Source organism: Pseudonaja textilis, unplaced genomic scaffold (assembly GCF_049901715.1).
Source record: "Pseudonaja textilis isolate UNSWEBS1 unplaced genomic scaffold, rPseTex1.2 PTEXSCF20, whole genome shotgun sequence".
Lineage (NCBI taxonomy): Eukaryota > Metazoa > Chordata > Lepidosauria > Squamata > Elapidae > Pseudonaja > Pseudonaja textilis.
In genome coordinates this window covers 2,916,402-2,943,114 of record NW_028262864.1, presented here as the reverse complement: position 1 = coordinate 2,943,114, position 26,713 = coordinate 2,916,402, and the positions used below count along the sequence as shown (strand labels likewise).

Below are 26,713 nucleotides of genomic sequence, written 5' to 3'. Positions count from 1 at the left end.
GTTCAGTTGTTCCTGAGGTGGCAGCCTGAGTGGATAGGTCCACTGCTGCTCCAGACTCTGCCTTTGGAAGTGCCTCGAAAGTTTCCGGAGGTGCGACAGTTTCTGTTGAGCTAGAGGCCTCAGAAGTACTACGCTGGACTCCTCCTTCCTCAGCTAAGTCTTCCGCTATCCTGTTTGGGGTTGCTCTTGCTAATATGTGTCTTTGTGAGGTTTCTAATTCCTGGGGTTTTGTTGTTGCCAGAGGTGTGTTGTGTTGTTCGGCTTCTTGTGGGAGTTGAACTATGCGGCCCCGCAGTTGGTCTATGTGCCTTTTCCATGTTTTTCCCCTTTCTACCTCCAGTCTGTATGATTTGGGTCCGGTACTTTTGATTATTTTTGCCGGGACCCAGGTTTCCCCTCCCGTGTAGTTGCGTGCATACACTGTGTCTCCCAGTCTGAATGTTCTGCACTTCCCTGTGGAGTCTAGAGGGGTGTCGTTTGTGTAGTTTGGATGGATTCTGTCTAGGGTGGACTTTAATTTTCTGTTCATGAGCATTTCTGCTGGGCTTCTGTTTGTTGCTGCGCTTGGTGTTATGTGTTGGGTTAGCAACAATTTGTCGATTTTTTTCTTGCTAATCGCCAGGGCCTAATTTTTTTTAGAATTTCTTTGGTTGTTCTGACCATTCTCTCCACTTGCCCGTTTGCTGCTGGATGAGCTGGTGTCGATAGGGCATGTCGGATCCCCAGATGCACGAGGAAGCTTTTGAATTGCTGTGTTGTGAATTGCGGGCCATTGTCCAAAACCAGCACATCGGGTAGCCTGTGGGTGGCAAATATTTTCCGCAAAGCTCTGATCGTTGCCTCAGTTGTTGTGGAGTTCATAACCCCCTCCAACCATTTAGAGTAGGCGTCGACCACGATTAGGAATGTTTGTCCCTGGCAGGGTCCTGCAAAGTTTATGTGTATGCGACCCCATGGTGCTGAGGGCTTTTCCCACTTGAGGGGGGTGCTGAGGGAGGGGCCGGTCGGGATTCCTGACATGGTGAGCATGTGGCAACCCAGGTCTCAATGTCTCTGTCTATCCCCAGCCACCAGATGTAACTCCTCGCTAGGGCCTTCATTTTTACTATCCCGGGGTGCCCTTCATGTAGCAATCCCAAAATTCTTTCCCTTAATGGTTATGGTACCACCACCCTGTCTCCCCATAATAAACACCCCCTTAATGCTGACAGCTCTAGCTGTCTGTCTTTGAAAGGCTTGAATTCCTCCCCTTCCGTCTTGTTCGGCTAACCTCGCCATACCCAGTTCAAAACTCGCGCCATTTTATCCTTCACGGTGAGTCTCGCAATGTCCACTGCCATCAATAAACCCAGCTTGCAACGTTCTACAAGGAATATGGAAGACGCGGGGGCTGGGTCTTCCACTAGGTCTGGCAGGGGGCATCTGCTGAGTGCGTTGACGTGTGGAATGTTCTTTCCTGGTCTGTGTAGAAGGCTGTAGTTATATGCTGCCAGGAAAACTGTCCATCTTAACATCCTAGGTGATAAGATGTTGGGTGTGGGTTTCTTTCCTGAGAGAATGCCAAGCAGGGCTTGTGGTCGGTGACCAACTCGAAGTGTCTGCCATAGAGGTATTCATGAAAACGTTTTACTCTGGCTACGACGGTGAGGGCTTCTTCGTCTATTTGGCCATAGTTCCTCTCGGCTTTTGACAATGTCTTAGAATAATAGGCTATGGGGGCTTCCTTTCCATTCAGTAGTCTATGGCTCAGTACTGCCCTGATACTGTAAGGTGATGCATCGCAGGTCAGCCGTAGCCCGCTTTTTGGAATCTTTCTAATACTGTTCGAACCCTTTCCATTAGTTGGGGCTCATCTTTGGCCAAGATTATTATGTTGTTGAAGTAAGGAACTACTCCCAGCAGACCTTGTAGCAGCCTTTCCATTATGCTTTGGAAAAGGCCAGGGGCTATGCTAACTCCAAATTGCAGCCGGTTGCACTTGAATGCACCCTTGTGAGTTACGATCGGTGGCTGTGTCCACAGGCAATTGTTGATATGCTTGTGCTAGGTCCAATTTAGCAAAAATCTTGCCCCGGCCCAACGAATGTAGTAGGTGCTGGACTACCGGTACCGGATATGCGCTGAGAGGTTCAGGGTACTCTTGTAGTCCCCACAGATTCTGACTGACCCCTCGAGCTTTACAGGGGTCACTATAGGGGTCTCCCACCTCGTGTGGTCTACCGGCTCAAGGATCCCTTGAGCCACCAGCTTGTTTAATTGCTCTTCAAACTTGGGCCGCAGAGCAAAAGGGACCCGCCGGGACTTCAGTTGGACAGGGACTATGTTGGGGTCGAGGTTAAAACTGATTGGGGTCCCCTTATACTTGCCCAGTTCGCTGCTGAAAATGTCCTGGAATTCCCTTGCCAACACATCTAGTTTGTTTCCGCTGCTTGCTCTGGTCATCGTTGTTGTGTGGATGCCGGTGAGGCTGATTTGCAGCGGCGTGAACTATTCTCTCCCTAGGAGGCTGGGAAAGTCTCGGCCCACAATGGTCAGTGGTAGGGATCCCTGGAAATCTCCGTATTCCACGTGGCAGATTTTTTTTCCCAGTACTGATATTTTGTAGCCTTGGTAGTCTTTTAGTATCCGTTGTGGCTGGAGCTGGTTTCGGCGGATGTGGGGGTTGATCTTCTGGAGAGCTGTCCAGGAGATCATTGATATATAAGACCTGGAGTCCACTTCCATCGACCATAGGGTACCATCAATCCTCACTTCAGTGAGGAATTTGTTGGATTCAATAGTATCTGTGTGTCCCACGGGGGCGTGTGTGTAGCCCCCGATTGTATGGTGGGTTTCTTCTTCCTGGCCGGCATCTTGTTTTTTGAATTTCGCGCCAAATGTCTTTCAACCCTTGTATTGTCTGGTTGGGGAGTATGCTCTGCGGCTTGGTTTGCCAATTGGTTGGCTGGCTCTGCAAGCTTCCACGATGTGGCCTTTCCTCTCGCATTGCCTATAGATCGCTTCCCTAAAACAGCAGACGGACCAGGGATGGTTCCCTCTGCAGCTTACGCAAGGCTTGGTTCCCTTGGCAGTTCCGGGTTTGCTGGGTTTTACCCAGTGGACATCTTCCTTCTCACTGTCACTGCTTTTGGAGCAGGATGGACTTTGCAGTGGCCCCCTCGCAGCATGGGTGGCGTGGACCTTACTGCTGCTCTTGACTCGGGCTGCCAAGCAGTCGGAGGCTTCTGCTTCTTCCAGAGCCTCCTTGAACGGGAGGTCCTACCTTGAGAACAGTTTCTTCTGCAGGGTTAAATCCTCTAGGCCAAGGACTAGCCGATCCTGGGTCATTTCTTCGGCGTTTGAGAACTTGCAGTTCTTTGATAGTTTCCTAAGCGCCACCACAAAATCACTTATGCTTTCTCCCTCCTTTTGGCTCCAGATGTAGAAGTCGTTCTGATTTGCCAGGTACAATGGGGTAGGGTCAAAATGCTCCTTCAGTGCTTATTGCAGTTCATCCCAGGAGACATTCGCCAGCTCATCTGCAATGAGGGCTTTGGTTAGTTAGTAGAGTTCCGAATCGCGATAGTTTAAAAAGTAACCCTTCTTCTTTGTGTCTGATGCTGTCTGCATCCCGTTTACCTCCAGATTTAGGTTGAATCTTCCCATGTACGAGGACCACTTCTCTTTGGTTGGCTCGAATGAGATTGATAGGGGTCGGTGGGCCATGTTGGTTTGCTGTCAGTCTGAACAGTCGAGTTCATGATTCAGCTGAAAAATGGCCACGGTGCCCCACGAGGTCATCTTCCTCAGAATCCCACCTTTGTCACCAGTGTTAAATGGGTGCAGATGAGGAAGGAGCAGGACTCAGGAGTGTGAGAAACTCTTTATATACAAACTGGAATCAAAAGCAAACAAACATGGCCAGCACCAGCTTTTTATAGCCAGCGCTGTCCGACACTTCAGCCACTGACGGGAAATCAATTTTCCTGCCAGCGGCTGAAACCAATAAGTGGAGTCTGACATCAGACTCCACTTTGCATACGATGTAACTCATGTAAATGTAGTGTCATGCATATTTAACAGTATATAAGATGCTGAAAGGTTTCACAAATGGAAGTTGGACTAGATGACCTGCAGGGTCCCTTCCAATTCTGTTAATCTGTTATCAAAGGAAATGTATCTCCCTGTATATACATGCTTTGCTTTTATACTTTCGACATATTCCATTGTTAAGCCTTTTTTAATAATTTTATCTTAGGCCTTTGATATCATTGTTTTTTGGGGTGGGGTGGGGTGTTATAATCGCTTTGGAAAAATGGTAGTACATGATGAGCTTTAAGAATTGTATCTTCAGAAAATAGAAAGAGGCTCTGATGAGGGGATGTTACATTCCTTAACACTAAGGAAAGATGCCACGTAGGCAGCCAAAGTAAGAGGTATGAAATGGTATGGATGAGAACATAACGGAAGGAGATAATTCTCCCTGGAGACATCCTAGGATTAGCTGCAACACCGGAGGGTGTTGTCCCCAAAACTTGGCTAGTGGTTTAAGGTGTTAACTTCTGCCTCGCTAAAAATGTGCAGTTCCAACCCCTTTCCTATTGCAGAGCAGTTCAAGGTAGCACCCCCATCCACCACCTTTCCGCAGAGAAAAGTAAAAGCAGTTTTAAATCTTTGTGTGAGGCAGCACCCCCGCCCACGACACCCGCCCCTTCTGTAGAGAGGGACAGGAAGGAGCAAGGCTGCTTAAGGCACAGAAATTAAGACAAGAGAAAATGTTTTATCAGAATTCATATTCCTCACTCTCATGTCCATTCCATACATACCTGGGTCCTATCTCCACATATGACCCTTCCGCTGATCCCCAGGGCCTCCTCTGTACATACAGTCCATCACCTGATCCTTCATTCCCCCCTCGAGGACCTTGGGAAGACGATCAACTCTTTTTCAATCCTTATTTGCTTTATTGACCTCATAACCAGTTGTTTGAGTAGAGGTATGACACAGGGGATGGAGGCTAGTCCTGCTACTACACAGAACGTGAACAAGGCCCTGTCGATTTTGCAGGACTACTGCTGCCAAGGAATCTATCTGGTCTTGCACTTTGACTAAAGTCCGGGTGATCTGACCTAGACTATGTTGCGTTGTATTCATCATTCCAGAACCCCAAAGTCCCTGCCAGAAACATGCCAGTTAGTGGCTGGAGTAGAGGTTCTTCATGTCTCTGGGCCTTGTCAATGATAAAGGGAACTCCAGGCTCCAGGAAATAGCAGCTCTCATTTCCAAAGGGAAAGGGAACACACTCTGAGCCCACTGTGTTGCTGCTTAGCCAAAGTGGGAATTTGGGTGCTACAGACTTGCTTTTGCATGGTCCCTTTGTGGAGTTGCCTCTCTGTTTGGTAATGTGCAGCTGCGGCCGAGCAGAGAAAATGACTTTGTTTCTGTAGAGGTTTTATGTGGAAGGGGAAATGTTTTGGGTAATTTTGACTGCCTCATGCTTTTTCTGAGGAGGGCTTATGGTCAATTCCATTTGGCACTCTTGCCAGTGGTCTCCCATCCTTTCCCCCACCAGAGTGTCCTGACTCCTTTTGACGCATAAGGGAGGTGGCCCCAGAAGGCGTATGCCAACAGTCACGGGGCCAATGTTGGGAAGGTGGCTAACTCTCCACTTTACCAAGCTGTTGTGACAGTGGCGACGGGGAGAGCAGACTGGCTCAGGTCTCTCTTTGGTGTTGCAGAGGACCCCAAACCATGGACCTTGATCCTTCCTCCTCCCTCAGGGATCCCTAACAACTCCAAGGCCCCCCTCTTGGGTAGGAGTAGGCAACTAGCCATGTTCGCAATAGTCTGAGCTGTTGTTCAGGACCCTATCCACCAACAGGGCATAAACAAACACCAAACAAAGCCATAGAGGACTCATGCCTGCCAGTTTGAAAATATGTCAGGGTAGTCTGATGGGTCTAGGTCTGAGGGGGAGATGCTCTCTTCAGCATGAAAATCAGGAACCTCAACTTCTTCCTCCTGTTGTTCAGGTTCAAGGAGTTCAGTCCAAATCCTCACTCTCAGTGTGATAGTCCACACACACAGGAGAACAGTCACAGCAATGGGAACAACAACAAAATTCAGTGATGCAGTTGCAATCACAAAATCAACTCATCAGGAAGCTGGGAGTTATTAGGCATGGTCTGGGTAGGAGGAGTCTCAGTCCTGGCAGCCCACAGAGGCAAGTTTTAGTTGCCAAGTATAACGCCCACAGTCCCTAGACTCCCAAGACTCCCAACAGACTCCAGAAGACCCACTCCCAAGGTGTTTCAAACATAAGTGTCCAGAGGGGTTGCACACCTGTCACTGTCACAGTCTGTGTTCACAGGGGCAATGCCACCTTCCTTGGGGACAGGAAGGTTCCAGAAGAAAAAAATGTCCAATAAGACAAGTCACGGTCAGTGTAATCGGCAACATGAGGGCCAAACTCACCTCACCTATAGCTGTGTATTGCAGTCCTCCTGTAGGAAGTTAGCACCCACCCTCTCCTAGAAAAATGAAATATACTGGGAAATATTAAAAAGGCAGAATATTTCCCCTAAAAAGAGTAGAAACTCAGAAGCAGAACCTCACCTCAGAGGCAGAAACTCACCCCGCCCCCCTTTGCTAATGGGCCATTAAGGCCTAGGCCAGAGTACTCTACATAATAAAGGCCTCTATCCATCTCACCACCAGGCCTGGGAAGATTGTATTAGCCAACACTCAGGTGAAGCCATGTGGTCCAGACAAAGCCTACAAAGCTAGTTAAGACCCCACCCCTGGAGTCTGACAGCCAATGGGATACATTTCTTGCACAGGAACAGGAAACACTAAGGTGGGGCCCAACATATAAGGGTTTCTCAGCATCTTAGCCTTCCTTCTATTTTCCTTTATCTTGGAGCATGTGATCATTCTTCTTTGGAGCTTCAAGTCATGTGGTTCTGAACAGGGGTGGGATATGACAGGGTTAACTACCGGTTCGGGATTTACTAGCTTCCCTGCAGGCTGCGAGCCACACACCTGTAAATCAGCAGCAGCAGTAGCAGCAGCTTCCTGCAGAGAAGCAGCCTTTGAAACAGCCCTCTTTTCTTGCTTTTCTAACTGAAGCTGTGCCTCGTTCGGCAGCTGAAGTTGAAAAATCAGGAAATAAAGATCAGGTAAGAGCCCGGGTGAGTGGGTAAAAAGATCAGTAGACATAGAACTGGTTCACCACTGGTTCTATGTCTGCTGCTCTTCAGAGCTTCCGGTTCTACAGAGGTGGACAGAACTGGTAGAAACCCACCCCTGGTTCTGACCACCATTAAACCATCTTTCCAAATAGCCACCATGTTTCCAGTGTCTTTTCCCCCACTTGGAACTGAACCTAGAAGGATAATTCTTCCAACACTAGCATTGGTCGAAATGGGCCAAGTCAGCAAAGTCAAGAGGGAGGTGTGGAAATGTGGATTAGGTGGTGGCCTTTCATTTGAAAATAAACTTCAGTCCACCCAAGTGCTGGCTGATGCAATCTTCCCAGGTGCCATGTGGTGAGATGGGTAATCCTATCATTTCCTCAGGGCCATGTCTTAATCCCATCACCCTGGAGCTGAAGGGGGAGGGGGCAGGGAGCTTTCTCTTTAAAACATGTTTCTCCTTTTCAAAATCCAGGGAAATATTCTGCCTTTTTAATATTTCCTAGAATATTTCATTCTAGGAGAGGGGTGGGTGGTAACTTTCTACAGTCACAAATTTGTCTCCGAGCAGCCATTTTTCTTAAACAATGCCCGCCAGGTACTATCTTTATGACTCAGTGGCGGTAGAACAAAGCTTTAAATAATGCTAGAATTATTAACTCTAATTTCTAATAATTCGTATTAGAAATAAAATTATAGTTCCTTCACGATAACAGCACTCTTTCTTTTAAGCCGCCTATCAAAAAGAAGAGCCGTGATAGAATCGCGGGGCGTGCTGGGAAACGGAGTCCTCCGCTCCATTTAAATCATGGCGACCCTAGTGAGAGAAAAAAAAAGCGTCTCCCATAAATGCAGCGCGACAAGCGGCGGAAAGATATCTAAACATGTTGGACTCATGACTGGGGGAAAAAAAACGAGACGGAAGTGACGTCACAAGCAGCCAGAACCAATCCGGACGGAGAGGCGCTTCTCGGCTAAGCCAGTTCCGCTTCCGAGGTCGGAGGTTGGGCGGCGCTGAGGCACCGGGGCGGGCGGGCGAGGGAGCTATCGAAGCGGCCACGATGCTGATCAAAGTGAAGGTGAGGCGGGAAGCTCCGGCGGCGGGAGCCGCGAACGGGCCCTTCCAAGTGCGCTGAGGCAGGGACGGCATCCTTGGGAGCGCCGGCCGCGGTGCATTATGGACGGCTCTGAGGCTTCGGCAGGCAGAAGCCCAACCGGTAGAGCTGCCTTTTTTTTTTTCTCTCTCTCTCAGCCGGCAGCGCTCCATGCCCTGACGTGCGGCTTTCCTTAGGGCTAAGCTGATTGCTGGAGCCCTCGTACAAAAAACGTAGGTTGTGTCGGGATGCAATCACCAGAAACCCCACAAAAAGGCACCGCAAACCCAGTGGTGTAGTCCTACCGAAGCCCGAGGATATTTATATCATTTCTTGGATATTTCTCAATAAAGCTCCACTAAATTTGAGGCTCCCCATGATGATCCAACATAATGAATGGGTGATTTACATTAGTACAGGTAGTCCTCGACTTATGACCTCAATGGAACTGGTGGCTAAGCGAGTCTGTGCAGCGAGGTTTGCCCCCATTTTTGCCACCTTTTCTTGCCATGGTGGTTAAGCGAATCACTGCAGCTGTTATGTTAGGAGCGTGGTCATTAAGTGAATCCAGCTTCCCCATTGATTTCGCAGGACACGGCGACCATCATAAATATGAGTTGGTTGCCCAGTGTCTAAATTTTGATCACATCAGTGTAGGCGTGCTGCAATGGTCGTAAGTCAGTTTTTACAGTGCCGGTGTAACTTTGAACAGTCACTAAATGAATGGTTGTAACTCGAGGACTGCCTGCAATCAGTTCATTGCCCAAAGTGGTTGGGATTTTGTGCCTTGGGAAAGGTTGCAAGAAACCATCCCATACAGTACAAAGTGGGGAATAATAGACAACAGCAACAATAACAAAATAATAGTAATAATTATCTCTTATTCATTAAACATGACTCAGTCAACTGAACGCTTAAAAATGTATCACTAATATTGACTTATTTGCCAACTGGCATGGGGCTCTGGTAGAGGGGTGATGTCCTATTTTGGAGGTAGCTAAGTAGTTTAGTGCAAGATCACACTTTCACTGTGTACACCTTGGCTTTTTCTCTCCTTGAATATTAATGTTTTAATCTCTGATGTTTTAATCCCATAATTGTTCTGTTATTTATGGTATTGCAAGTCTCTTGGTAGAGATGGGCAGCATACAAAATCAATGAGATTCCAACCCCTTTCCAATTACAGAGCAGTTCAAGGTAGCATCCCCACACCACCCCGCAACCCCTCTTTCTGCAGAGAAAAGTAAAAGCAGTTTTAAATCTTTGTGTGAGGCAGCACCCCCGCCCATGACACGCACCCCCCACCTTTCTGTAGAGAGGGACAGGAAGGAGCAAGGCTGCTTAAGGCACAGAAATTAAGACAAGAGAAAATGTTTTATCAGAATTCATATTCCTCACTCTCATGTCCATTCCATACATACCTGGGTCCTATCTCCACATATGACCCTTCCGCTGTTCCCCAGGGCCTCCTCTGTACATACAGTCCCATCACCTGATCCTTCATTCCCCCCTCAAGGACCTTGAGAAGACGATCAACTCTTTTTCAATCCTTATTTGCTTTATTGACCTCATAACCAGTTGTTTGAGTAGAGGTATGACACAGGGGATGGAGGCTAGTCCTGCTACTACACAGAACGGAAACAAGAGCTGTTTGACCCAGGCTGATCCTGGCAACCATGAGAACCACTGGTCTGTCCCCAATAATCTCTGTCCAATCTGGGATGCTCTGTCTTGCAGGTCCTTTGCAGCTTCTCTGACCACTCCTGATTTATTCATATAGAAACAGCATTCTTCTCCTAAAAACAGGTCCAGGCCCTGTCGATTTTGCAGGACTACTGCTGCCAAGGAATCTATCTGGTCTTGCACTTTGACTAAAGTCCGGGTGATCTGACCTAGACTATGTTGCATTGTATTCATCATTCCAGAACCCCAAAGTCCCTGCCAGAAACATGCCAGTTAGTGGCTGGAGTAGAGGTTCTTCATGTCCCTGGGCCTTGTCAATGATAAAGGGAACTCCAGGCTCCAGGAAATAGCAGGAGCTCTCATTTCCAAAGGGAAAGGGAACACAGTCTGAGCCCATTGTGTTGCTGCTTAGCCAAAGTGGGAATTTGGGTGCTACAGAGTTGCTTTTGCATGGTCCCTTTGTGGAGTTGCCTCTGTTTGGTAATGTGCAGCTGCGGTCGAGCAGAGAAAAAGTCAAGAGGAAGGTGTGGAAATGTGGATTAGGTGGTGACCTTTTGTTTGAAAAGAAACTTCAGTCCCAAGTCTCTGTCACCCTGTGGTTTGGGGGTCACAGTCCACTGCTCTGGCACCTCCTGTCTGGGCACTTCATGTGGGAATGATGGATCCACGAGGACAGGCCTCTCATCTTCAGGGTAGTGTATGTGGTCAGCAACACTTGGAATGGGCCTTTTCACTTCTGGAGCGGGGAGTTGAGCCTCCATGATTTCAGTAGGACCCAATCTCCTGGTTGAAAGGGATGCACTGGATGGTCCAGGCCCAAGGGTTTGTTTTCCTGCATGTAACGAGAAAGAGTATTCACAACCCCAGCGAGCTGGCTCACATACTGATGGAGGGTCTCCTCCCCCACTAAATGCATAGCTTCCCCACCTATTCTATCAAAAGGGCTAAGGCCACTGGGTTTTCGTGGGGCAGTTCTGAGCAGTAACAATGCTATGGGAATGGTCTGCGGCCAGTGCAGAGTTTGGATATCTGTTGTTTAATCAAGTCATTAAATTTTTCAACAAAACCACTACTACTTGGGGAAAAAACTGCATGAAGTTTCCACTTAATTCCAAGAGCCTGGGAAACGGTTTGTGTCACCTGTACTGTGAAGTGTGGGCCAGAATCTGAGGAGATATGCAAAGGCACCCCAAACCTTGGCACAATGTCTCTTAGTAATGTGAGATATAAGAACTGAATTATTCAATACTCACAACACAGGAACAAGTTTGGTTCACAGTTCAAAGTTTTATTAAAGAAAATAAGTGTTTGCAAACGGGTCTTCAAGTCCCTTCCAAAGTGGATTGGGTACAAGAAGAGCAAGCTTCCACATTCAAACAATACATTTTATACCCCTGCACAGAACACCCCAGGCCTAAGAAGCCCTCCGCACACACCCCTTATTCTCTATATTCTAAACTAGGCTTGTCCAACCCACGGCCCACGGGCCGCATGCGGCCCAGGTCGCCTTGTAATGCAGCCCAGTGCCCACCCCAAACTTCGTGCCAGAGCCAGCGAGGAGGAGGAAGAGAGGCAGGCGCGAGGCGGGGTGAGGCAAGTGCCAGGCCAAGCAGCAAGAGAAAAGGCAGGCGCGCGTCAGAGCGCCACCTCCTGCTGTTGCTGCCGCTGGCACTGCCACCGCTTCTGCCCCCGCCACTGCCGCTTCTGCCCCGCCGCCGCTTCTTCCCCCGCCTCTGCCGCCGCTTCTGCCCCCGCCGCTTCTCCTCGCCACCACTGCTGCTTCTGCCCCCGCCGCCGCTTCTGCCCTTGCCGCCGCTTCTGCCCTTGCCGCCGCTGCTGCCCCCGCCACCGCTGCTGCTTCTGCCCCCGCCGCTTCCTCCCCGCTTCGCGCTTCCTCCCCGCCACACACTGCAGCTGCTCGCCGCCGCTTCTCGCTGCTGCTTGCCCTCGCTGCCGCTGCTGCCCCAGCTGGCGGGGGCAGAAGCGCGGCGGGGGCGGGGGAAGAAGCGGGCGGTGGGGCAGAAGCGGGCGGCAGGGGCAGAAGGTGGCGGCGAGGGCAGAAGCAGCAGCGGTGGCGGGGCAGAAGCAGCAGCGTGGCGGGGGCAGAAGCAGCAGTGGTGGCGGGAGAAGAAGCGGTGGGGGTGGTGGCGGCAGAAGCAGCAGCGGTGGCGGGGCAGAAGCAGCAGTGGTGGCGGGAGAAGAAGCGGTGGGGGCGGTGGGGGCAGAAGCGGCAGCGGCGGCAGGGGAAGAAGCGGCGGGGGCAGAAGCAGCAGCGGGGCGGGGCAGAAGCGGCGGTGGCGACGGGGAAGAAGCGGCCGGGGCAGAAGCGGCGGCAGGGGCGGCGGGGGCAGAAGCAGCGGCGGCGGGGGCAGGGGCAGAAGCAGCAGCGGTGGCGGGGAAGGCTGCTGCTGCTGCTGCTTCTGTCTTCCAGTCCTGCCTCATCCAGCCGGGCCATTTGCAGGAGGAGAGGTAGGCGTGAGGCGGGCGAGCTTTCTCTCCCCACTCCCCCGCAAAATTTCCCCGGAAAATAAACTGTGATAAAAAAACTGATAAAAAACATGATAAAAATAAATAATAAATAATAAAAACATCTCACTAATTTCATTTCCAAATAAATTTAATATGTTAACTATGTTTTCTATGGCTTTTTGGGATGATCAGGTATTGTTACTGTTATTTTATTTTATGTGCGGCCCAAACCAAATTTTCATCTTCTAATGTGGCCCAGAGAAGGTGAAAGGTTGGACAAGCCTGTTCTAAACTATAAGCTTGAGGGTCAGCATGACATTGTTTTCTGTGTTTCAGTGTCTTATCTTAGTTTTGCTGCTGGGCTTTACCTTGGGAGGATGTCCCTTATCTTTTTTTTTAAACAAGTTTTATTCAATTTTTCCAAAAAAACATAAAAAAGGCTCTTTTCAGTGTACAACATAACTCTGAGTCAGCACTTTTACATGCAAATATGACAGTAATTATATATTCATTTTTACATTCAACATTCTGTCTTGTCCATTTTTAATTCTGTTACTACTTCTCCATTTCAACTTTTACATAAGAAACAAACACATTAATTCTGTCAAGTGATATTGCTTTCATTCTAAGCATCTTCTCAATTCATTTCAATTTATTTCAAATATATTTCTTAAACATTAACATTTCTTTTAAGTGTGGCCTTTTCCAAAGTACTCTTTTCTCATTTTACCTCTCAACTTATATAAGAAAAGGAACAGGCAAGTTAATGCTATTCATTAATATTACTCTCATTCTAAACATCTTAATTCATTTCAATTTATTTCAAATGTATTTCTTAACGTTTCTTTTAAACGTTGCCTTTTCCAAAGTACTCTTCTCATTTAAATCACTAATAGTTTCCATATCTTCATACTTATTCCCTTTTAATTCTTTTTTATCTTGTCAAATTTGCAATTCCATAGCATATTCTTTTCATAAAGTCTAAAACAAAACATACATTTCCCCTCCCCTTTTACTAGTTTGGGGTGTCACCTCAGTGGTTTAAGTATGCCTTAATTCCCTCATCTGTAATTCCCAATTAAACATCTATTTTACTTAGTTATAGTAATAATCCCTAGAAAAATAAGCTACTTTTCATTGTACTTTTCAGTCAGATTCCGCAATGTATTTTATTTATGGTATTTTATTTTATTTATGGTATCAAAAAAATAAAGAATAAAAAAGAAACAAACAATCCATTTTGCTTGGTCACTGATATTATTCTCCTTAGAGCTGCTCGGAGCATCCAGAAATGGATGGTGCTTCAGTCTCTGCAGTTGTAGGCTGAGCTTAATTTTGAGAAACGCTCCTCCTTCCACCACGTACCCCAGTTTATGCTCAGCCTCGTGCGAGACTAGGCAGTGATTCGAAGTTCTCCTTGGCCGTTTCAAGAAATCCTTAGTTTGACTCATTGTTTTCACTCCTCTCAGGTTGTATTTTTTTCCCTATTCCTCTTAGCCCTGCGCATTTGGTCCCGGACTGCCATTTTCCCCTGGGAAGCGTTTTTTCTCACCCCAGTGGGTGGCAAAGGGGAGGGCTAGCAGTGTCCCCACGCTACCCCCCATTTCTTCTTTAATTGCCTAAGCCCTGCCATTTTCCTTTTTTTCTGATCACTTCTAGTGATTTGATTTAATTATTTTCGATTCGCTCCGTTCCCTCCCCCCCACCGAACACCGTTTTTCTCTTACTGTAGTTGTTTGCCTCTTCCTTTCCTGTCCTGTTGCGGACCTTGGATTGTCCCTGGGGAGGTTTTTTCTTGCCGCTGCTGAGAGGCCCCGTATTCCACGTTGCAGGCGGCCGCCATTTTAAGTGCCACCTCGTGGTTGGGCGCCATTTTGTTTTTTTGTTTCTCTTGATCCGAACGCTGCAGTGTGATTCCAGCTCAAGCAGCAGGACCCGCAGGCCTGCTCGGGCCAAATTTAATTTCTTGCTCCAGCCTTTCTCTTTGGAGACTAATTCCCTAACTCTTCTTGTTGGCTTTCCCGCAGCCTGTCTCAGCTGGTGCAGCAATAACAGCACCACTTCCGCCCAGTCCCGCCTGGGAAGGCAGTTGGTAAAGGCCTAGCTTTCTCTCCAAGGCCTCTGGCGTTCATTGATCGATTGGACCCATTTTTTTCTTTATATTTTATTTTGCATAATAAAAAGAAAGAAAGAGGAAATAATATTTCTAACAATAATAGAGAAGAAGTAAAAAGGGGGGGGCGTGAAAGAATTTTTTCAGGACTCCCGGCCTTGTTGTAGGTCAACCTCTAGGCGTGCCAACCGCCTCATATTGATCCTTATCTTCAATTATCTTTGAAATGGCAGAAGGCAATCCTTCCAGAGGCCCTTCTTTGAAGGGCAAATCTAAAACCCACCATCTGCGCAGGCAGGCTAAGGATACCTCCAAAGCCTCCCAGAGGGATGCCTTACAACGCCACAAGGCGCTGGAAAAAGAAATCGATAGACGCACCAGGCAAGCAGGCTCAGTGCCTCTGGTACTGCCACCTTCCACTCCCTCTACCTCTACTCAATCCCCCCTCCTTTAGTCTGTTCCTCCATATCCAGGCGCAGCTCACCCTCTCAGGGTCATCAGGCTCCTGGAACACTGGCCAGACGAACACCAGAGGCTACCTTCACACCCACAGCCGCTGGCCTATGCCAGGAGGAACCACTCATACAAGAGGTTCCGGAGCAACTGAGATCCTGGATGGAGTTGGCTATCCACCAAGGAATCGCGGAAGGACTCCAGCAGATAGTTAGGCCAGGTCTACATCCGCTGGCCCCCGAATCTGAACCTCATTCCGTAAGATCCCTCCCACCCAGATCGGAACCGCTCCAGGATCAGGTACCCCCTCAGGGGGATGTTTCCCCTTCAGTAAGGGAGGAGGAGGAGGAGGCGGAAGGGGACTTAGATCTATGTAGGGAGGAGGAGGAGGAGTTTGACTTGGGGTCCTTAAAATATAACGAACCCCTTTCCAATGTGGATCCATCAGAGGCGGAGATGTCCGAGGATGAGGGTCTCACTCCCAACCAACCCGCCTTTGTAGGGCTATTCAAGCCCCAATTATTCAAATCCCTTCTGTTCAAGACCAAAAATATCTCGGGGCTAAAGACTCAGAACCCCTCTGATCCCTCTCCTCTTGTCTCGGAAGGTCCAGAGGATTCCATTTTCAAACAGCCAGTAGTGGAAGCTGAAGTCATCCCAACTCCTCCCATCTTCCTTGACCTGGCGTCCAAGCAGTTGGCCTTTTCGGCGGCCCCCCCTGCCCCGTCGGCCCACGATAAAAAGTTTTTCAACCTGGATCCAGAACTTTCCAACTTACTGGGCACTCCGGAGGTTGATGAGCCCATCGTAGGTCTGGCCTCTTCCTCCACCCTCAGCGACCCCTTAGAGGCCTTGAGGCCGGATGAGAAATGGGCCAAGCTGGCCTTGCGCCGAGCTCACCAGTCAGATGCTTGGGCAATCAGATCAGCCACGGCCGCCTCCTTCTTTACCAGGTCATCCATTCACTGGCTCCGCCAGCTTAAGCAGCATGTCCCAATCTCCAATGTCCGAGCTCATCAGGACATAGCCAAGATTACGGCTGCAGCTGAGTTCTCAGCCGACGCTACCTTCCACTCTGTCAAATTTTCCACCAGAGCTATCTCCTCCCATGTCTCTGCCCGCCGTCTGCTCTGGCTAAAGCATTGGCAGGCAGACCTTAAGAATAAAGTAAAATTGGCTTCCGCTCCCCTCGTGGGAAATAAATTGTTTGGACCATCCTAGGATTCCCTTTTAGTGGAAGGGCAGAATAAGAAAAAATGTCTTCCATCCCTCACCCGGAAGTCAGAGCCCAGATCCCTGCAGCCCTTTCGGAGAGCTCCCTTTTGTCCCTTCTTCCAGACCTCCTTCTCTCCCAGGTACCAAAGGCCCCCTTTGGGTCGGGCCAGCCACAGGACAGGACCGACTCCTCTGACAGAAACAGAAGGGGCGGTAGCTTCAAAAGGCCCTTTCGGGGCTCTGGTAGCAGGCCCTTCAGGCGCTTCAGATAGGCCACGTGATCTAATTCCCATTGGCAGGCGCCTTAAGGCCTTCGCCAACCAGTGGGACGTCTCCACTTCTGACACCTGGGTTAGGGACACCATCAGGTTTGGCCTTGCCCTTGAATTTCAATCTGCCCCCTCCCTCCGACTTTTTATGCCATGCCCTCTCTCCAAGAACCGCACTAAGCGTAGCCTCATGGACTCAGCCATTCAGCACCTACTTGACATAAAAGCCATCCAGCCTGTCCCTCAGTCTCAACGAGGGCAGGGATTCTATTCCCACTTATTCGTGGTCCCTAAGCACTCGGGGGGATGGAGAGCGATTCTGGACTTAAAGCGGTTTAACCACTATCTGGTATATTGCAAGTTCAAAATGCACATGTTGCAATCCTTCCTGCTGGGCGTTAGACAGGGGGACTGGTTGTCATCTATTGACCTCTCAGAGGCATACCTTCACATACCAATCCGACCCTCTCATTACAAATTTTAGCGTTTTTGTTACAATAACCTCCACTTTTAATACGTGGCTCTCCCATTTGGGTTAGCCTCTGCCCCCAGAACCTTTACCAAGGTCCTGGCTGCACTAGTTGCCCACCTCAGAACCCTCCCTGTGCGCCTCCACTGTTACCTGGATGACATCGTCATCCTATCCCCTTCTAGGGATCAAGCAGTGAGGGATACTCAGATTACCCTAGCCACTCTCCAGGAACATGGGTCTCTTATCAATTGGAAGAAAAGCCAATTCTCCCCTTCCACCAGGATAACCCACCTGGGGACGGTAATCGACACTATGAAGGGGAAGGTGTTCCTATCTTCAGAGAGAATCCTCAGCATCCAAAAATCTGTCAGAATCATCAGGCGCCTTAAGAGGGTTTCCCTTCTAGAACTATCTCAATTACTGAGTAAAATGATATCATGTCTCTCCATTATTCCCTGGGCCCGTTTACACTCCAGATGCCTCCAGTGGTTCCTGCTCCCATACCAAAGAACCGGATCAAGCAGTTCAAAACTCAAGGTCAGGGTTCCACCAAGGGTGCTCACGTCCCTCCTGTGGTGGAGCAAACCGTCCATCAACAAGGGCTGCCTCCTCAAGGAGCCCCCAAGACTCACCGTCACCACAGACGCCAGTCTGTCCGGATGGGGTGCTCACCTTCAGTCCCTTACAGCACAGGGCAGATGGTCAGCGACAGAAAAACTGTGCAACATAAACTGGTTGGAGCTTCATGCCGTCCACCTGGCCCTCCGCAGCTTCCTTCCCCAGGTACGCGGCCATCACATCCTCATCCTCACAGACAATATCACGGCCAAAGCACACATCAACAAACAGGGGGGCACTCAATCATTACGCTTGATGAGGGAGGCCAAGCGTCTCTGTTGGTGGGCGGAGTCCCACCTCCTTTCCCTCAGGGCAGATCACATCTCGGGTATATCAAACACCCAAGCAGACTGGTTGAGCAGGGCCACCATAGACCAGTAGGAGTGGCGTCTCCACCCATCACTGTTCAGGGAGGCGGCATCCATCTTCAGACTACCAGTAGTGGGCCTATTTGCCTCTCCCCTCAATGCCCAACTTCCAAGGTTTTTTTCAAGATTCCCATCCCCAGGGGCGGAGAACCACAACGCCCTACGGTGCCCGTGGCCCACGGGACTTCTTTATGCATTCCCCCGGCGCTGGTGCCCATAGTCCTTCAAAAGGTACTTCACGAGAAGGCGGAACTGCTCCTTGTAGCACCTTATTGGCCCCGACGCCCCTGGTTTGCGGACCTCCGCAGCCTATCAGTGGTCCCTCCCTGGAGAATCCCAGCAGACAGAATCTCCCTATCTCAAGGTCCACTTCTCCACTCGGACCCTCAATGGCTCCAACTAGCCATCTGGAGGTTGAGCGGGAACGTTTGAGGAGGGAGAACCTCTCTAACGGGGTCATTGACACCATTCTAGCAGCCAGGCGGCCCTCAACTATAAGAATCTACGATGCCACCTGGTCCATTTTCTGTAAATGGTGTGTCAGGCTTCATATTGACCCAGCTGCCCCTTCTATTGCCCAAGTCCTTGACTTTCTGCAGGAGGGTCTCAGCAAGGGGCTGTCTCCCAATACATTAAGACGTCAGGTAGCAGCCTTGCCTACAGTTATCTCCTGTAAAGAAGCCGTTTCCCTCTCTCACCATCCCCGTATTCGGGCCTTTCTGAAGGGGGCCACAAATTTACACCCTCCGACCCTCCACCGGTACCCAACCTGGGACCTCAACAGGGTCCTTACCTCACTCACAAAACCACCCTTCGAACCCTTAAGGGAGGTTTCTCTTCAGTTTCTATCGTACAAGGTAGTCTTCCTCGTAGCGATCACATCAGCCTGTAGGATATCAGAGATCGCTGCACTGTCCATTAGGAAAGACCTTTGTGTATTCCATCCTGATCGAGTGGTCCTCCGGCTTGACCCTTCCTTCTTGCCCCAAATCAATTCAGTTTTCCACAGGGCTCAGGAACTTATCCTCCCTAATTTTTGCCCCAGGCCAACTCAGGAAAGGGAGAGGCAATGGCACACTCTGGACGTCAGACGTGCCTTGTGGGTTTACATTAAACGCACTGAGACCTTTCGTAAGTCAGGCCTTGTTTGTATCCTTCCAACCTAAATCACAAGGGCTCAAGGTCCCTCCAACCACCATAGGCCGTTGGATAAGGGCGGCCATTGCCAAAGCATACCAGTCACAGGCCGTTCAGGTGCCCAGGGGTATCACGGCTCACTCCACTAGGAGTGCGGCAACTTCAGCTGCCTGGGCTACCCAGGCCCCAATAATCGACATCTGCCGGGCAGCGACGTGGGCCTCCCCATCGCCCTTCATCAGGCATTACAAGATTGACAGCTATGCCTCAGCCGAGGCTTCCTTTGCTAGAAGGGTTCTACAGAAGGTCATTAGAGAACCCGAAGGGACTACAGACCAGACGGCGCCCCCTCCCGTAGGACAGGCCCAGCTTTGGTATGTCCCACTTCTGGATGCTCCGAGCAGCTCTAAGGAGAATGCGCGTTGGTTCTTACCTGACACGCCATTTCTCTTCAAGCTGTGAGGAGCATCCAGCCCCAGCCTTATCTTTCACCGTCTGGTGGGGTCTTGTTTCGGCCAATGAACCTTTAGTTTATTAGGATGAGAGCACGAATTTTTGTTTCCTCTCGTCTTCGCAAAACTGGGGAACGCTACGGTGGAGTCACGTGGTGGAAGGAGGAGCGTTCCTCAAAATTAAGCTCAGCCTATAACTGCAGAGACTGAAGCACCACCCACTTCTGGATGCTCCTCGCAGCTCGAAGAGAAATGGTGTGTCAGGTAAGAACCAATGCCCAATCTCATTTTTAAACCTCATAATTCATTTCAATCGTTTCAATATATATAATAAACATTAACCTTTCTTGTAACAATAAAAATAAGAAAATGCATTCATCTTCTAAATAGATATCAGTGCCCCCCCTCCTCTCAATAAACTATATTCTATAATTTGTAATTGCAAAGTACATTATTATTACCCCTCATATCGATGCGGAATCCCCTCTTAATTCATTAACCATTGTCCCGATGTATTCTAGGTAAAGAAAATTTTTCCTTTATTTTACAATTTCCATATTTCTTTCTTTCCTGTTCCTGTTCCTCATTACCTGTCTTCCCTTTTATTTTTCCAAATCTTTTCTCCCTCTGATTTATATCCCTCTCTCTATATATGTTTTCCTTCCCCCTTTTACTTTTCTGCTGTTTCTTTCTGTCTTTCCGATTTTTATAAATATTCCCCATTTTAGTTACTTTTTTAAATCTCCCATTTTTAACCCCCCTTCTTTTTCCTCTTCTTTGTGGTGTTCTTTGTGTTGATTGTCTATTTAAGATGGCTTCTTGAACTAACTCCTCCTTCTCTGAGGTTTCTTCTTCATATTCTTCAATCGCCATTTCCATAGCTTTTAACTCAGAGGCAAATGATTCACCTCTTGCATGTAGTAGTTCTTTCAAATTTTTAAGTTCCATTTTTAGATCCCGCAGAGATATCATCGTTACACACTCTTATATCTTGTAGTCATTAAAATCCACCAATCACCAATCTTTTTCTTTTTTCTTCTTCAAACTTTCTGGATTAACAACTGTTCCCGAACTGGGTTTATAGCAAAATCACCAATCAGTCCAACAATCCATATTTTTTCTTTTGTTCTAATTCAATTTTCACTTTTAGGGTACTAGTTATATTGTTTCAATATTTCTTTTTCGTTGTATCAGGTCCAATTCATACAGAAATAGGAACTTTCCCTTTTTCAGCTTAAATTTTTGTCCACCAGATGGCACTCTCCGTTATACAATGTCCTCACCTTTTCCCCCCCGTTTTATTTGTTCGGGGCTTTCCAAACTTCGGTATTCCAAACCAATAAAATCTTCAATTTAAATATTTCCCCCTTTTTGAAAACTCCTAAGTCTAGCTTTAAATTGTGCCTGTTTGTTACCAATGTATTTTAATTCAATTTGTTTGGATATCTTGTTCCAGCTTCTTCCAATCCTGGTTCGAAGCCCTGCTCAGCTGTCAAAGATATTTTCACTTTTTTCCCTTTCCCTTTAAAAACCCGCCGCTTTCTTATTCTTTCATAAAAATTCTTAAAATACCGTCCTGGGGTACCTTTTAATTAATTGTTGCACCAAGTTGCCTGGTTTTTATGTTGTCCTCCTCTTTCTTCTCTCCTGCACAAATCTTAGTCCAGCTAAGTCCTCTTCAGGGTGGCCATTTTAGACCACCGCTCGGTCGTCTTCAGGGGGAAAAATTGCTTAGCCCAGGGAGGGGGGATGCGGCTCCCCTCGACCTGGCTGGCGGCTTCCCCTTACTCTGCCGCCCCTCTGAGGTAGCTTCAGCCCCTAATCACAGTGATTGGGGCTCTCCAATGAGAGAGCACAGACCGAAGCTGCGGACAGTCGCAGTCCCCTGTCGACGAGAAGGGCTTAACCCGGAAGTCGTCCCTTATCTATCTTACTTGTTGCCTAGCCCAGGCAGATCTTCCTGTTTTCCAAGAAGATTATAACAATGTATCATGTACTTGTAGCTGAACACATTTTAGGTTATAGGGTGGAGGTTTTATGCAGAAAAAGAGAAAGCTAACAGAAAAGCATCAGAAAGAGCAAAAGAGAATCTTCTAGTCTAACTGTGTAAATTCCATTATAAAAGAGTAACTTATAATTCTTTTTTCTCAGTAATGTGCAGGGTATTTCCTTGCCCTTGTTTGTACTGCATGGAAAAGCCGCAGCCCACCCAGAAAAAGTACACACCAAAACCAAGAGGTATCTAAATCCCAGTTTCCAGAGAAATTCGGTGAAATCTATTTGCCACACATCATCTGGGTATGAGCCCTGTAGGACTCCCAAAGGAGGTTTCTGTGCTGCCTTTGGGTTGTGTTGTGCACAACAGAGACAGGCTGCAGCAACTTGGTTAGCGACAGCATATGTGCCTTTGGCCAGCATGTATTGGGTGGCAAAATCAGCGAGCGCTTTAGTCCCTCAGTGTGTCTCTTTGTGTAATTGGGTCTGCAAAGCTCTTAGGGGAACCTTGGGCACCACCACCCTTTGTCCTAACTTCCACCACCCGTCTTGGGACCAAGTGGCTCCCAGTTCTTGAGCCCATTTTTCTTCCTCCTTAGTATAGGGTGGTTTGGACAGGGATGTTTCCAACTGATAGGGAATCAGGGGACAGACCTGTGCAGGGGCCAGCTGAGCAGCCTCTTTTGCTGCCTTGTCTGCCACCCTATTTCCTTTTGCCACCAAGGTGTCTTCATTGGAATGACCCCTGACATGCATGACTGCAACCTCTTGAGGGAAGTGTACAGCTTCCAGTAATTGTATGATCTGGGGCCCATGTTTGATTGCCCCCCCACCCCGGCAGTGAGCATACCCCTTTCTTTCCAAATAGCCCCATGAGCATGTAAAACTCCAAATGCATATTTACTGTCTGTGTAAACATTAACCCTCTGCCCTTTTGCCAACTGGAGGGCCCTTGTTAGGGCCATGATTTCAGCCAGTTGTGCAGATGTACTTGGGGAAAGGGGTCCTGATTCAACAATCTCCCAGGGTGTGACCACTGAATAACCGGCCTTGCGGACACCATTCTGGACAAAACTACTGCCATCAGTGAACCACTCGCAATCTGCATTTTCTAGTGGTTCGTCTGACAAACCAGGTTGGCTTGAATAAACTGAATCTATGACCTCCACACAATCATGTTGCACTTCTGAGTCCACCTGTGGCAGTAGGGTGGCTGGGTTTAAAGTATTACAAACTTCTAAAGTGATTGCCGGTGCATCTAACAAAATAGTCTGGTATTTAGCCTGTCTGCCACCAGTCATCCAATATGCTCCTTTCACTTCCATGACCTCCTTGACCCCATGTGGGACCTTTACTATCAGTTCTTGATCGAGAGTCAGCTTCTGGGCTTCTTCCACTAAGAGTGCCGTGCCTGCCACAGCCCTCAAGCATGCTGGCCAGCCCAAGGCCACTGTGTCAATCTGCTTGCTAAAGTAAGCCACTGGTCTGTGGCAGGAACCTAATTTTTGAGTTAGGACCCCAGCGGCAATTCCCTTTCGCTCATGGACAAACAATGTAAAGGGCTTGGATGGGTTTGGCAGTCCCAGGGCAGGAGCTCTTGTGAGTTCCTGCTTAATGTCATCAAAAGCATTCTGGCACTCCTGTGCCCATTCAAACACCTCCCAGTCACTTCCCCTTGATGCCTCATAAAGAGGTTTGGCCATGAGGCCAAAATTAGGGACCCAAATTCTACAAAAGCCAGCCATCCCCCAAAAGCCTCTCAGCTGCCGTCTGTTTTCAGGTGGTTTCAACCTACAGATTGCTTCCCTTCTGGGGGCCAATAAGGTCCATTGCCCTTGTGAAACACCATAACCCAGATATTTCACCTCTGTTTGAGCAATCTGCACCTTTTCAGCCGACACACGGTAGCCACAAGTCCTCAGCCAATTTAACAAGTCCACAGTCCCCTGCACACATCATTCTCTGGTGCTTGCCCCCAGCAACAAATCATCCACATATTGCAACAGGGAATGCTCTCTAACCCACTCAGGCTTATATAAATCAGCTGCCAAACACTGTCCAAAAATGGTTGGGCTATTTTTGAATCCCTGTGGGAGTTGGGTTCAAGTATACTGGGATGTGACCCCAGTTTCAATGTCCCTCCATTCAAAAGTGAAAATGGTCTGTGATGCCTCAGCCAGAGGGATGCAAAAGAAGGCATATCTTAGCCATGATTCTGTAGAACGTAGGCAATAAGTTACAAACTGAGCGGTTTGTAATTCTTTTTTATTGTTCCTAGCACAGTAACTGGTAAGCACAGATAAACCGAACAAGGTTAGCACTGAAATCAATCTTCTTTCAGTGTAATTTAACCCTTTACCCCACCCACCTAATCGCAGTCTATCTCCGCCGTACACTTTCCAATTACCCTATTAACCCTATAATGTGACAGCCTATATCGCATACTAACTACCTGCGATTCCCAGCTACCCTGTATGCCTCCCGTTCCCTCGGTCACCCTCCTTAATCCTTCACCCTGTTTAATGTTACATGCTGATAAACACCATCATCCCTACTCCCCCTCTTCATGGATTTATTGCCCTGGTGTTGTTCGTTGCCAATTCTACATAGCCGATCATGGACATGTAAATACGTTCGAGTTCCCCTCCTCAACTTAGATTATCAGTCATTAGAACGTTATCCAGCAGTGTTGTTTGCTTCCTCCGCTCTGTCTCCCTCACTCCCCTTAAGGTTCAGATTCTGTCGAACGAGGTGTTTCGCGACAGGCTGCCCCCTCTACCACTGGTCTCCCTGGAAATGAAATAGAGGAGATTAATATCATTTATCACCTTAGCCCGATGTTGTTTCCTTTTTTTATGTGGATTTTTCCTATGAAACTTTTGACATAATCGAGGAGTGTGTACATCAGTATGCTTAACCCATAATGCTTCTGATATGGGATACCCTTTCCATTTTACTAAATATTGTAACTGCCCCCTCACTTTTTTGGTATCCAATATTTCTTCCACCTCATATTCATCATCCTTTATTGGGCCAGGAGGTAGTTGGGATGGGTCTACATCTTTATATACTCGTTTCAATAAACTGCAATGAAATACAGGATGTGTTTTTCTATATCGTGATGATAATTTCAATTGTACAGTTACAGGATTAATCACTTTTACAATTGGGAAAGGTCCAGTGTATTTGGGACCTAGTTTCTTACAAGGAAGACCCATATTTATATATTTCATGGAAAGATACATAAGATCTCCAGTGCGAAATGGTTTGGGGTTCACTTCTCCGTTTATCAAACTGTTTTTTGTATGCAATGAATGCATCACATAATGCTTCCCTTACCGATTTCCAAGACCGTTGTATTTTTTCTGACCATTGCTCCTGAGTTACTAGTGTTTCTTCATTATGTGGCAATTCTGGAATCAGTAACACTTCAGTCCCATACACTATTTGGAACGGGGTATATCCTGTGCTGCTATGTATAGCGTTATTATAAGCTAACTCTGCAAATGGTAACAATTCAGACCAATCGTTTTGTTGATAAGATACATAACACCTCAGATACCGCTCTATTGCTGTATTGGCTGATTTGTACTAGGGTGGTAAGTGGTACTTAACCCTTGCTGTGAACCTATTGTTTTCACAAATCCTCTCCAGAATTTGGCTGTAAATTGTACCCCTCTGAGATAATCCGTCTTGGTACTCCAAGTAAGCAATATATATGTTCCAGATACAACTCAACTAATTTGTTTGCACAGGGTATGCCTTTACATGGAATGAAATGTACCTGTTTTGAGAACAAGTCTATCACGGTTCATATTACTGTGAATCCGTGACTACGGGGCAAATCTACAATAAAATCCATAGCAATATCTTGCCATGGTTTAACCGGATCAGACACTTTTTGCAATAGTCCTAAAGGTTTTCCAGGATGTGACTTACTACTAGCACACACTTTACATTTTCTTTTTTTCTTTTTTTTAATTTTTATTCTTTAAAAACAAAAAATACAAAAATCTCATTTCCATTAACAGTTATTGTATCATTGTATATACATGTTTTTTATTTTGTGACAATACATTATTTTTATCCTTATCCTTCACCCATTTGTACTTTACATTTTCTAACGTAATGTTCAATATCTGCTCACATACCAGACCACCAAAATTGTCTCTTAATTAGATGTAGCGTTTTCAAATATCCATAATGGCCAGCTTGTTTGCTGTCATGGCACCGTTTGAGTACTAGTTCACGTAATGTACTTGGTATATATAATTTCATCCCTTTCCAAGCTATTCCATCTGTTATAACACACTGTGTTTTATTTTTCTGTAACCAGGGATCTTTTTCTAACGCTTTTGGTAAATCATCTATAACTTCATATTTTAACGATTGTATCGTATCTTCTCCCTGTATGATAGGTTGTATCATGGTTTCTCTTTTACTATCATATTGTGGGAGTCGAGATTTCTTCCCAGCTGGTACATATTTTAAGAAAAAATCGAATCTCCAGAAATAGAGTGCCCACCTAACTTGTTTAGGGGATAACTTACAAGGGGTTTGAAGAGCTTCCAAATTTTTGTGGTCAGTCCAGACCTTCGAACTGTTCTTTTGACCCTTCCAGGAATTGTCGCCATGTCAATAGTGCCCATCTTACAGCAAACGCTTCTTTCTCCCAAATCGCCCAATTTCTTTCAGTTATACTGAACTTATGTGAAAAAGCACATGGTTGTAATACACCTTTCTCATTCTTTTATAATAAGACAGCTCCTATTGCCACATCACTGGCATCCTCCTGAATTACAAAATGTAAGTCTGGGTTTGGATGTTTTAGCCCTAGTGCTTGGACGAACATTTGTTTAAGGGCATCAAACGCCTGTTGACATTCTTCTGTCCATAATATCGCCTGTCCTGGTTTGGGTTTTGTTTTCTGTTGTTTGTTTTTAACAAATCCATTAAAGGGAGAGCTATCATAGCAAAGGAGGGAATGAACTGCCGATAGAAGTTGGCGAAACCCAAAAAACACTGCAATTGTTTTCGGGTGGTTGGTGCTTTCCAATCTAAAACCGTTTGTACCTTCATGGAGTCCATTTGCAACCCTTCTGCAGATAGTCTATACCCTAAGTAATCCAACTGAGAGCGATGAAATTCACATTTGGATAGTTTCACAAATAATTGGACCTGTAACAACTTCTTTAAAACTTGT

At 47.4% G+C, this 26,713-nt stretch overlaps 1 protein-coding gene and 1 long non-coding RNA gene across 2 annotated transcripts in view; both read left to right on the top strand.

Annotated features, from left to right (window-relative positions):
• LOC148123744 (uncharacterized) overlaps positions 1–26,713 on the top strand; it is a 283,335-nt gene that overhangs the window by 64,066 nt on the left and 192,556 nt on the right. The gene's annotated exons all lie outside the window — the stretch shown is intronic.
• Positions 8,118–26,713, top strand: part of LOC113450732 (ubiquitin-like protein NEDD8) — a 145,008-nt gene continuing 126,412 nt past the window's right edge. Inside the window, exon 1 of the mRNA XM_026722016.2 lies at positions 8,118–8,251. Coding sequence (XP_026577801.1) covers positions 8,234–8,251 — 18 coding nt within the window. The 5' untranslated portion in view covers positions 8,118–8,233. The remainder of the gene's footprint in view (positions 8,252–26,713) is intronic.